This window comes from Dermacentor albipictus, chromosome 2, assembly GCF_038994185.2.
Source record: "Dermacentor albipictus isolate Rhodes 1998 colony chromosome 2, USDA_Dalb.pri_finalv2, whole genome shotgun sequence".
In the NCBI taxonomy this organism is placed as follows: Eukaryota; Metazoa; Arthropoda; class Arachnida; order Ixodida; family Ixodidae; genus Dermacentor; species Dermacentor albipictus.
This window is the reverse complement of record NC_091822.1, coordinates 102,760,847-102,772,951: the sequence shown is the minus strand read 5'-3', so window position 1 is coordinate 102,772,951 and position 12,105 is coordinate 102,760,847. Positions and strand designations below refer to the sequence as shown.

The 12,105-nt window shown below is 49.4% G+C and overlaps 1 protein-coding gene across 1 annotated transcript in view; it reads left to right on the top strand.

Annotated features, from left to right (window-relative positions):
- The window catches only part of LOC135911671 (neprilysin-1-like), a 124,235-nt gene that overhangs the window by 36,010 nt on the left and 76,120 nt on the right, over positions 1–12,105 (top strand). The window contains exon 3 of the mRNA XM_065444012.1: positions 10,623–10,760. Coding sequence (XP_065300084.1) covers positions 10,623–10,760 — 138 coding nt within the window. The remainder of the gene's footprint in view (positions 1–10,622; positions 10,761–12,105) is intronic.

The following is a 12,105-nucleotide window of genomic DNA, read 5'->3' as shown; positions in this document are numbered from 1 at the left end:
TCGTCTGCTTCAATAGCTAGGATGCGTGGCCCTGGAAAATGGAATGAGTCATCGCATGTTGGCGCCAACGCGCTTGTTTTCTTGCTTGAGACAACATACGCGACCTACCAGTGGTGATGCGCGCACGTTCTAGGTCACGTTATCGCTATTTCGTGAAACGCAAGTGACTCAGCCCGACTTGGCTGGCTGAGAAACGGCCGTATATCACCGATAGCGTTGCGCGCGCCAGAGATATCGACTACAGCGACGCAAGCGCCGGCGCTGCCATCTCTTGTTCATTTTGCTGGTTACTCGCACCACGGGAGGAAACTTCAAGGCGCCGCCTTGCGTACATTTCTTTTTATAAATTAGAAAAAGGCCGTTGTCATAACTTTTGATTGTGCGAAAAGGCATTAATCTTGATTACAATACAAATGCAGCCGTGAAAAGTGGACAACATTGCCGAAAGTTTGCTATGTTGAACCAATATTATTTCGTATAAACGCGTTCTTTTAAAAAATGATGGCCCCAAACACAAATGCCAACACCACCCGAGAGCGATGCAAATACTATGAGCACGCGTTATGAACAAAAGATTTTCGTGGTGCCAAACGACGGGGAAAATGTGGCGATACGCATTCCTCTCGGCTTCCATTGCATATGGCTTCCCATTAGCATAATTCGCGCGGCTCGTCGCAGCAAAAATTATGGCGGAAAATCTCAGCTATGGCGGCCCAGCGCAACGTCACGCATCGTCAAAATGACGTTTAAGAAACAGCCCTTCCTGTGGCGCTCCTCACGAGATATTCCTTCAGCCAATCAGCAAGCTGGCATGGCGCATATCTTGGATCGCCACCACATATTCGCGCAATTGTAGATGCATTGCACTGGCTTTTGCACGCTACCGCTCACATTATTTTTGAAGCGCTAACATCACAATATATCTGCCAAGGACCACAAAAATGTATTAGTCCATAAAATTTGCAGCTCCACGTCACGTTTCGTCATCTTGATGAAAACGCAAAATTGCGTTTTGCAATACTTCCGCTTCCCGGCACAAATTTCAAAACACGTGACCTCTCGACAGCCAATCAGAGAGTAAACATGGCGGATAATGGCGGCCGTGCAGCCGCCATGCGTGTCCAGAATAGAGCCCTAGTTCAACAGGTGATGGCCATTGCCGAGCGTTGTTGCCAGATGAAGCTCCGAGAGGCATCCCAGATTCAGCCAAACGAGCCCCGGGGTAGGTGGAAGCTGTAATGCTTCCGCCAGGCTTCGCCGCCAGGAATCCAGGGCGCAAGAGCTGAGGCCGATTACGACAGTGGTCTGCAAAAGTAGCGTGCGTGAGTTATGCATGCTGGTATCGATGCCGTGCCGTTAAGTTATAAGAATCCAAGGAAATGAGGAATTGAAGGAAGAAATGCTATGCGCTGGAGGAATTTGACCGAAGCTAAGGAACAAGGCTGGAGAAGTGCTTATCCGCTTGACATCAGCAAAGAAGCTGCATCAAGCAGCAGGGGACGTCAGCCAAAATGGAGCCTCAGAAAACGAACGGCCTCACTGAGCGCACTGATCGAACAATCACCAATATGCTTTTCATGTATGTTGCGTCCGTTCACAAGAATCGAGATGAAGTTCTACCCTTTATTACGTACGCCTACAACACCACCAAGCACGAGACAACCGGCTACAGCTCCTTCTTCCTTCTATATGCTCGGCCGCCCCGGTATACCCTCGATACTGTCCTCCCTTTTTACCACCATGACAATCTTACGGTCGCCGATACGCTATGCCTCGCTGAAGAGGCTCGGAGACTTGCGCGTCTGTCGACTTTGGCATCACAAGAAAACTCCAAAGCCCGCTACGACGCACGACATCGGCCTGTTACATATCACGCTGGGGATCTCGTTTGGCTTTGGACTCCCACAAGGAAGCGCGGTTTGTGCCAAAAGCTGCTGGCAAACTACGATGAACCGTATATTGTCATCGACAAAGTCAGCGAAGTTAACTATACTCTCGCGTGCCTCACGAACACTGGTAGACGTTCTGCTAGGACACAAGTTGCGCATGGCGCACAGTCGAAATCATGCACGCCACGACAAGCCGGTTCACTCTCCCAGTGGGCTTTTTCTAAGAGGAGAGGTATGTTACGTTCAAGCGCTTAAAAGGGACGCGGGGATCAAGAAGCGAAGGGAAGAGGAGAACGAGGACTGTGCAGTGGCCATTCCTGTTGTTCGTAGCCTGCCTTTCCTGCTCCATCACGCCCCAATAAACCCGTCTTCCCCGTGCTTGCGGCAGGAAATTATATATATATATATATATATATATATATATATATATATATAAACGAGAAGAAAGGGGGTTAACCGAGGGACCCGATAATTATTAGTCATATAATGAGAAGCCAACAAACACTGACACCAAGTACAACATAGGGGAAATTGCATGTGCTTAATTGCATGTGCTTAAGCACATGCAATTTCCCCTATGTTGTACTTGGTGTCAGTGTTTGTTGGCTTCTCATTATATGACTATATATATATATATATATATATATATATAGCATCAGCCTGTTTTATGGCCACTGTAGGACAAAGGCCTCTGCCTGCGATCTGTAATTACCCATGACCTGCACCGACCGATTTCAACTAGCGCCGCGAATTTCCTAGTTTTAACGCTCTACCTCGTCTTTTGTCGTCTTCGTTTGCATTTTCCTTTCTTGGTACCCATTCTGTAACCCAAATGGTCGAACGGTTATCTAACCGGCGCATTACATGACCTGCCCAGCCCCATTTTTTCCTCTTGATGTCAATTAGAATATCATCTATACGCGTTTGCTCTCTGAGCGCAGTCTCTCTCTTTCTGTCTCTTAAAGTTATGCCTAGCAATTTACGTTCCATCGCTTTTTGCGCGGTCCTTAACTTGTTCTCAAGCTTCTTTGTCAGTCTCGAAGTCTCTGCCCCATAGGTAAGCACTGCTATAATGCACTAATTTTACGCCTTCCTGTTCAATTATAATTGTAATATTCCAGTCAGGAGTTGGCAATGTTTGACGTATGTGATCCAACCCATTTTTATTCTTCTGTGAATTTGTTGCTCATAATCAGGGTTCTCCGTGATTAGTTGACTTTGGTACATGTACTCCTTCACAGACTCTAGAGGCCGACTAGCGATCCTTAACACTTGTTCGTTTGCCCGGCTATTTATCATTATCTTTGTCTTCTGCATATTAATCTTCAACGCCACTCTTACACTCTCTCTGTTACGGTCCTCAGTCATTTGTTGTAAGTCTGCATTGTTGCTGAATAGAACATTGTCATCGGCAAACCGAAGGTTGCTGAGATAGTTCGATCTTTACGTCGATCTTTAGCAAGAGGAAGTGCCGTGTCTAGGGCCAAGGTCGGTTCGCGACCGTACAGTAGATAAAATGGAGAAAATCCGGCGGTGTCGTGCCGGGGAGAATAATACGCAAATGTTACGTAAAAGGATAATCTCCTAGTCGTGATGGTCCATGGAAACGTACTTGGATAGCATACCGGTAATAGTGCGGTTTAACCGCTCTGTCAGGCTATTGGTTTGAGGATGGTATGACGTAGTCAGGTTGCGTTGAATGGAGCAGGAACGCACAATGTCGGCGATAAATTTCGATAGGAAATTACGACCACGGTCAGTAAGCAGCTGTCGCGGTGCGCTATGAAACAAGATAATGTCTCGCAAGAAAAATTCCGCGACGTCTGTGGTGCAACTGGTAGGAAGAGCCCACGTGTTAGCGTATTGGGTGGCGTAATCAGTTGCGACGGCTACCCATTTGTTCCCAGAGGATTACGTCCATAAGAGACCGAGGGGGTTGAATCCAACAAGAAAGAATGGTTCCACAGGGACGGTGATCGACTGGAGATGACCGGCAGGTAGCACCTTAGGTGTTTTCCGACGCTGGCAGGGATCAAAGGCCGCAACATAACATCGGGCGGAGAGGGAGACCAGGCCAATAGAAGCGGCGGCGGACGCGGTCGTACGCGCGGGTTACCCCAAGATGTCCTCCAGTAAGTGCGTCATGCATCTAAAAGAGCACAGTCTGTCGTAGATGTTTGGCAGGACAAGAAGAAGATCAAATCCGTTAGGGAGGAAGTTCCTTCGGTACAGCAGAGAATGCCGTCCTGGAGGACATATCGGTGAACGGATGCGTCGGTAGGTGTACAGCGCAGACGCTCGATGAGTGCTCGCAGCGATGGGTCTTCGTACTGCTCATCGGCGATGTTAGCGAAAGCAGACACAGAGAAAATGCTGTTGGCAGTACTACTGTCGTCGTCGTCAAGCCCGTCTACCGGGCAGCGAGACCGGCAGTCAGCGTCCTTGTGTTGTCGGCCAGATATGTAGGTGACAGAATACGAATATTCCAACGACCAAGTCTTTCTGTAGGACCCTTCACTGAGCATAACCAGCAAAGCGCTTGATGGTCTGTGACAATGGAAAAGAGTCGGCCATATAAGTATGGGCGGAACTTCGCAACCACCCAACCTAGGGCCAGACACTTACGCTCAGTGATGGAATAGTTGGGCTCCGAGGGGGAGAGGAATCTGCTGGCGTAAGTGATGACATGGTCGTTGCTGCGCTGCCGTTGTGACAGTACTGCGCCAGTTCCGTGACCGTTGCCATCAGTACGGACTTCGGTAGGCGCAGAAAAATCGAAATGGGCCAGAACGGGAGGCGTTGTGAGAAGGTCGATTGGATGGGAGAACGCAGAGGCCTTCTTATAGCCCTACTGGAGAGGAACGTCTTTTTTCAACAGCTCGCTTAGTGGTTGTGCTGAGGCCGTGAACTTTTTCACGAAACGGCGGAGGTAGGAACAAAGGCCGATGAAGCTGCGCAAATTCTTGACACACTTCTGAACAGGGAAGTACACTCTGTTCACGTCAATGAGATGTTCAAGGACGGTAATCTGGCGACGGCCGAATTGGCCCTTCAAAGCATTGAGTTGCAGAGCAGCTCGACGAAAAAGGTCCAGGGCTGCTGAGAGGCACTCCAGGTGCGTAGCGAACATTGGGCAGAATACTATGACGTCGTTAAAGTAGCACAGGCACGTGGACCATTTGAAACCGTGAAGAAGGGAGTCCATCATGTGTTCGAAAGTGGCAGGGGCGTTACATAGACCGAACAGCATCACTTTGAATTGATAAAGACCGTCGGATGTTACAAAAGCAGTCCGCGGCAATTTGCCACTAGCCGGAGCGAAGGTCAATAGAGGAGAAGTAGCGAGCACCGTGGAGGCACTCAAGGGCGTCATCGGTTTTAGGTAGGGGATACACGTACTTTTTGGTAACCCTGTTAAGGTGCCGATAATCCACGCAAAAGCGCCATGAGCCATACTCCTTTTTTTACCATTACAACAGGTGACGCACATGGACTACATGACGGTTCAATGATATTCTTGGCAAGCATTTTGAGAACTTCGGCGTGAATAACTTGACACTCAGCCGGTGACACTCGATACGGGCGGTGATGAATAGGAGGTGCATCGCCGCTATTAATGGGATATTTAACAGCTGTAGTTTGGGCCAAACGACCACGAATAAAGTAAAGAAAAATATCGTGGTAGGAAAACAGAACGCGGTAGAGCTCACGAGCGTGCTCACAGGGCAAGTCGGGCGCAATCATTTTCTGTAAGTCGGCGATGGTACAAGTTGTCGACTGCGATGGTAGAGGAGGATCGGCTGAATGGTCGTCTGCTGCAATAGGTGCTGCTGAGTAACCCTCGAATGAGCAAAGCTGGGCCAGAGACATCCCGCGTGGCAGCACTTGTGTCGTCAAGCCAAAATTGACCAGACAGATGCAATTCGCCGTAATAGATAAAACTGTACGAGGTACTGTGATCCCATGGGTAAGAAGAACGTCTTCCATAGGAGCCGCGATGTAGAGACCATCGGGGACTGGTGGGGATGACAGTAAGCCAACGTATGTCAGTGCCGAAGATGGCAAGCGAACGAAGTCGAAGCAAATGAGGCGAGTGGGGCGTGGTTCATCGGGATCCAGAACAGGCAGGTCGAGGCGGAGAGTACTGGCGGAACATTCGATGAGAGCAGAATGTGCGGAGAGGAAGTTTGCACCGAAGATGATGTGGTGGACCACTGGGTGATGACTGTGAATAGCAAGATAGTGGAGCGATCGGAGAAGGAGACGCGGGCGGGACACATCAATTACGGGGGATTTTCCGCCATAGCGACGCGGACAACATGCGTCGTGGTGGGCGTGATTATTTTCTTCAGTCGGTTACGAAGGTCAGCGCTCATTACCGACAAATGCGCCCCAGTGTCTATAGGAGCAGACACAGAAACACCGTCGACTTGCACGTCAAGAAGGTTGAGTTGAATGGGCAACGTCAGTAGAGGATTTGGCGGCGTAGTGAGCAATGCAGCGTCCCCTCGATGCACTGCATCGTCTAGTTTTCCGGCTGGGAGCGGCGTCCGAAGGCAGTCGGCGAATAGGAGCGACGGGTCTGGGAAGAGCGATCTTGTCGTCGTTGGGGCGAAAGCGGACGAGAATAGGGGCGGTTTGGCGCAGTAGAATCAGTCCGGCATTATCGGAGGGTCCGGCATAGGGACGAGAAGGGCCAGCAGGGGGAGCGAGAGTAGGCAGTATAAGTAGACCGGGTCGGGGAACTCCAGCGACTTCGACAGTGCCGATAAATGTGCCAGATTCGACGGCAGTGAAAACAAATGGGCTTGTCGTCAGCAGTGCGACTTTCAAAAGGGATGCGGAAAACGTGTTGGGTAATAAGATGCGGGGCGGGGCAGAATCGAAGACGTCGGGTGGATAGGAGGGCGATGGGCCGAGCTGATGGTGTGAAGACCCATGTTTGCGAACTCCTGGCGGACAACTGCCTGGATCAGGGAAACCGTGACTGCAGGTACGTTGGAGGGCGCTGGAGTCGAAGGCAGCCGGATAGGAGGCCTCGATTTCACGCCAGACGATCCTGGTAACATCACCAGTGTTGTTGGCATGAGGAGCGTCGGCGCAGGAAGATGTCTCTGGGGTGCTGGCCACACGGGCAAACTGCTGGTGGATACGTCGTCTTTTTAGCAAATTCTAGGCGGCACTCATTTACAACTACATCCACCATCGCCACGTTGTTTAAAAACGAGCAAGTTGAAGGCGTCATCGGCAATGCCTTTGAGGATGTGGAAAAGTCTGTCTGGCTCAGTCACGTGTGGCCAACTTTGCGACACAGAGCTAAGACGTCCCGAATGTACGTGACGTAGGGCTCTGTTGACGTGCGCACATGGCCGGAATGCACCTTCTGCGTAACAAGTTGATGACCGTAGGGGCTGCCGAACAAGTCTCGGAACTTTTGCTTAACCGAATCCGAACTGGTGAGCTCATCTTTGTGCGCTCTATACCAAACTCGAGATGTGCCACCGAGGTAAGACACTACGTTGGCGAGCATGATAGTAGGGTCCCACCGGTTATCGCGGCTGACGTGTTCGTACAGGCTGGTCCAGTTCTCTACGTCTTCCCCATCTTTGCCCGAGAATACGCCAGGATCACGGGGAGCGGGGAGAGCGATGTAGGACGTCGAAGTGGCAGCAGGTGTCGGAGCCGGCGGAGTCGAGTTGTCGTCGCCGGGAGCCATGAAGGAAGGCTCGGCGTACCGTCCACTGCAACGCTCCGTGACGAGGTAGCGGGAAGGTCCACCTCCACCAGATATGTTGCGTAGGAAGACGCAGATGGAAAGGTATACACAAGTATACTTACAAGGAAATACGCCGCACTTGGCCAAAAGGCAACAGCCCGCGCTAACCTCTATTCGCCGTCGTTGTCTTCCCACTGCTCTCCTTTTCATCATCGCAAATACGGTTCCGTAGCAATATGAATATGTTCCATTCCTGAAGGCCGCTGTTGCATCTGGGTCGCAAGCCCCAAGGGTGGCGTTGGCCTGGCGGCCTGGGGCACAACTGGAAGCATCCGAAAGTCCTGGCAAAGTATGAGTCGATGATAACAGAACAACTTGTTTATTCTAGCATCGCGAAAGAGCGGCCGGTCAGGTCGACCGAAGTGGAGAGACTGGAGAGCACGTTACTCGACGGAAGAAATCGGAGCTTCTCTCTTGGCGTCCGGGGGGGCAGCTGCTTTTATACTCTCGGAGTTGAGGGCAAGCAGGAACGGCTTTGGATGGGGCGCACGTGACGGCGCCGCTCGGGCACGTTGAGGCGAGTAGTGGCGCATCCGCTGGGCCGGCGCCGGTCAGACCTCCTCGCTTCACAGTTGGGGAGCTCCTCTCCCCGGCTGCCGCGCTTTGACAAGCGTGGGCACCAACATGCACACACACACACACGCGAAGACACGTGGCATTGAAACATGCCTGGACGCGCTTGGCGGGTAGCCGTTGCGGCAGCGCTGATCGGGCCAAAATGTCCGCTGCTTTGAACGAAGCCCTGGCGTCCGTTGCATCCGCGCCGGCTATACCGCGTGTCGTAGGCGAAACGTAACACCGCCTGTTCCATTGGTTGACTGAAGTCCAGTGTTGCTCTTATTCTAGTGGAGATTATTTTGGTAAATATTTTATATAATATTGGTATATGCTAATGGATCAATAATTTTTCAGTTCTTTAGCATCTCCCTTTTTGTGGCTTAGTATAATATTTGCATTCTTCCCGTTTTCTGGGACCCTTGCAGTAAATATACACTTCGTATAAAGAGCCGTCAGTTTTAAAGGCATTATCTCCCATCCATCTTTGATTGAATCGAGTGTTATGTAGTTATGCAGTTATATAAGGAGTTACATAATAGTTATGTGAGGAGTTCCTGTATCCTGTTCATTAACGTTTCTAATTGAGGTATCCTGACTCCTCTGTGCACTGTACAGGTCAGTTTAGAATTCTTCCGTTGCTTTTACTATATCTTCTAGAATGCTGATTATATTAGCCTGCTTAATTTTCAGTGGATACATCTTGGTTTGTCTTATTCCAAGTTTCTTTGTCGCCGATTTCAGCCTGCGTCCATTTTTTATGACTTCTCACGTTACAGTCTCTCACGTTATAGTTTCGAATACCCCTCATTTTCGCTTGGTTGATCAGTTTTGACACTTCCGCGAATTCTGTCCTATCTCTTTAGTTGGACACTTTCATTTGTTGTGGTTTCTTTATTAGGCCGGTACTTTGTTACTTAGGAGAACTTGCCTATTGGAAGCCTTGGTGCCTTGCCTCCCACTTCAATTGCTGTCTCTGAAGCCAACATAGTTAAGGTTTCATTCAATAGCGCTATGTCATCATCATATCTCTGTTCTAAAGCTGCATATTTTTTGCACGTACCAGCCTCAATTTGTCTGCTTTTACTCTTACTGCCTCTAGGTTGACCTGTTTCTTCTTGACCAATTTATCTCTTTCTCTCTTCAAATTGAGGTGAATCCTAGCACTCACTACCTTATGATCACTGCACTTTACCCTAGCTATCACTTCTACACCCTGCGCTATGCTGCGATCAGCAGAAAGTAGGAAGTCAATTTCATTTCTTGTTTCACCATTAGGGCTTTTCCAGGTCCACGTTCTGTTGCTACGCTTCCTGTAAAAGGTGTTCATTATTCCAAGCTTATTCCTTTCTGCGAATTCTACCAGTATCTCTCCTCTAGCGTTCCTAGAATCGACGTCGTAGTTGCCAGTTGCCAGTTGCTTGTTGCCCAGCCTGCCTTTTCCACACTTTTGCATTAAGGTCACCCACTACCACATTATATTGAGTTTGCGCTTTTCTCATCGCTAACTCAACATATTCCTAAAACTGATCTACTTCCTCCTCATCGTGACTCGATGTTGGAGCATAGACATGTAGTACCTTTAATCTATACCTCTCATTAAGTTTGATTACGACTACAGCTACCCTCTCATTAATGCTGTAGAATTCATCGACATTGCCCGCTATGTCCTTAGGGATTATGAATCCTACCCAGTATTGCTTCTTATCTAGGAGACCTCTATAGCAAAGGACATGTCCGTTCTTCAGCAATGTATAAGCCTCACCTCTCCTTCTAATCTCACTAAGGCCGATGATATCCCAAACAATGTCTGATAATTCCTCAAAGTGTCCTGCTGAGCTATTGGCCTCGTGTCAGTTCAGTTCCACCTCGTTAGGAACAACTTCTCCGATGCGGGAGACAGGCAGTCGAGAGCATGAGTTGTTTGGTGTACCGCTGTGAACACGCTACCAGTGAAATCCAGGTAAGCGCTGAAAGTTTCTTTTTCTTGTCATTTTCTTCTTTTTCTACACCACATTTAAGTATTGTTAAGTTCGCCGAAAGCGCGCTGCCGATTGTACCTATTCATATGTCCCTACCTGCTATCGACGCTAGCGCATCGTGCCCGTTAAGATTATTCGAAACACGCATAGAAGTATGGGCTCTGTACCAAGGATGAGAAAGTTTACAGTATCACGCACGTCATATGAGAAATAACGTAGTGAAAAGAGTAGCAAAGTTCTCAGCATATATATATATATATATATATATATATATATATATATATATATATATATATATATATATATATATTCTAGCAGGCTTGTTCATGCGGACGTGTATGCTGTTACGTAGGCTGTGCCGCAGGCCAGGTGTTACCGTCCAAGTAATTTTTTCTGCTTTCCACGTTTATTCTTCCACAGAGTGCAGCATGCACCAGCAACGACTGCAAAGTCCTGGCGCAGTGGCTAAGGGTGAAAGTAGACCAAAACGTCGACCCTTGCGATGACTTCTACCGCTTCGTGTGCGACGATCACGAGGGCGCAGATGCTCTACAAAAAGTAAGTCCCAAAGCTTGAAAGGTTGACGGTGGCTACTACTGGTGCACGGCTGCTATGTGGCTCGAAATTAGGCAGAAAATGCAAAAGATACGACAGAAAAGACAACACTGTGCTTCCGAAAAATGAAGGTGTACCGAGGCCTACTCAATATCAGGGCCCCGTTTCCTGCACATCTACCAATGTCCACGCCTTAAGAGGCACCGCGTCCCCGATATGCATGCGGTTTTTAATTTTACGTTTCTCTAATATGGGACATCGCGATGCCTCCAGCGCGAGGAAAAAAGACGAAAATTGATCCATTCCATATATTTATTGGCTTCTAACATGTTTTCACGCTGACCTAAGTGTCAGACATTAACAAATTTCAGCAGCAAATCTGACGCAATGGCACGTGAATTATTCTGTTCGATTGGATAGGCTCGGCATAAGACAGTATTGCTACGGAACAGTATTTGCGATCGCAAAGAGGCGAGCAGTGTGAAGACGAGGACAAAGATGAGAGGCTAGCGCGAGCTGTTGGCTCTTGGCCAAGTCCGGCGTAATTTCTTGTAAGGATAATTGTATATAGCTTTTCGTCTGCGTCTTCCTACGTAACATATCTGGTGGAGGTGGACGTTCCCTACACCTCGTCATGGAGCTTCGCAGTGGACGGTACGTCAAGCCTTCCTTCATGGCTCCCGGCGACGACAACTCGACTCCGCCGCCCTCCAACACCTGCTGCCACTTCGACGACCTACATCGCTCTCCCCGCTCCCCGTGATCTTGGCGTATTCTCGGGCAAAGATAGGGAAGATGTCGATGAGTGGATCTGCCTGTACGAACACGTCATGCGCAATAACCGGTGGGACCCTACTATCATCCTCGCCAACGTAGTCTATTACCTCGGTGGCACATATCGAGTTTGGTTTCGGACGCACGAAGGAGACGTCACGAGTAGGGATTCACTTAAGCAAATGCTTCGAGACTTGTTCGGCAACCCTACGGTCACCAACTTGCCGCGCAGAAGGGGCTTTCCGGCCGTGTGCAGACGTCAACAGAGCCCTATGTCGCGTACATTCAGGACGTCTTGTCTCTGTACCACAAAGTTGACGCACACATGACTGAGTCAAACTTTCCCACATCCTCAAAGGCATTGCCGACGACGCCTTCAACTTGCTCGTTTGCAACAACGTGGCGACGGTGGATGCGGTGGTAAGAGTGCCGCCGCCTGGAACTCGCAAAAAGCCGACGTATTGACCAGCATTTTGCCCGTCTGCGCAACACCCCAGTGACATCTTCTTGTGCCGACGCTCCTCGTCCCAACAACACTGGCGATATTACCAGGGCGGTCCGGCGTAAGATTGAG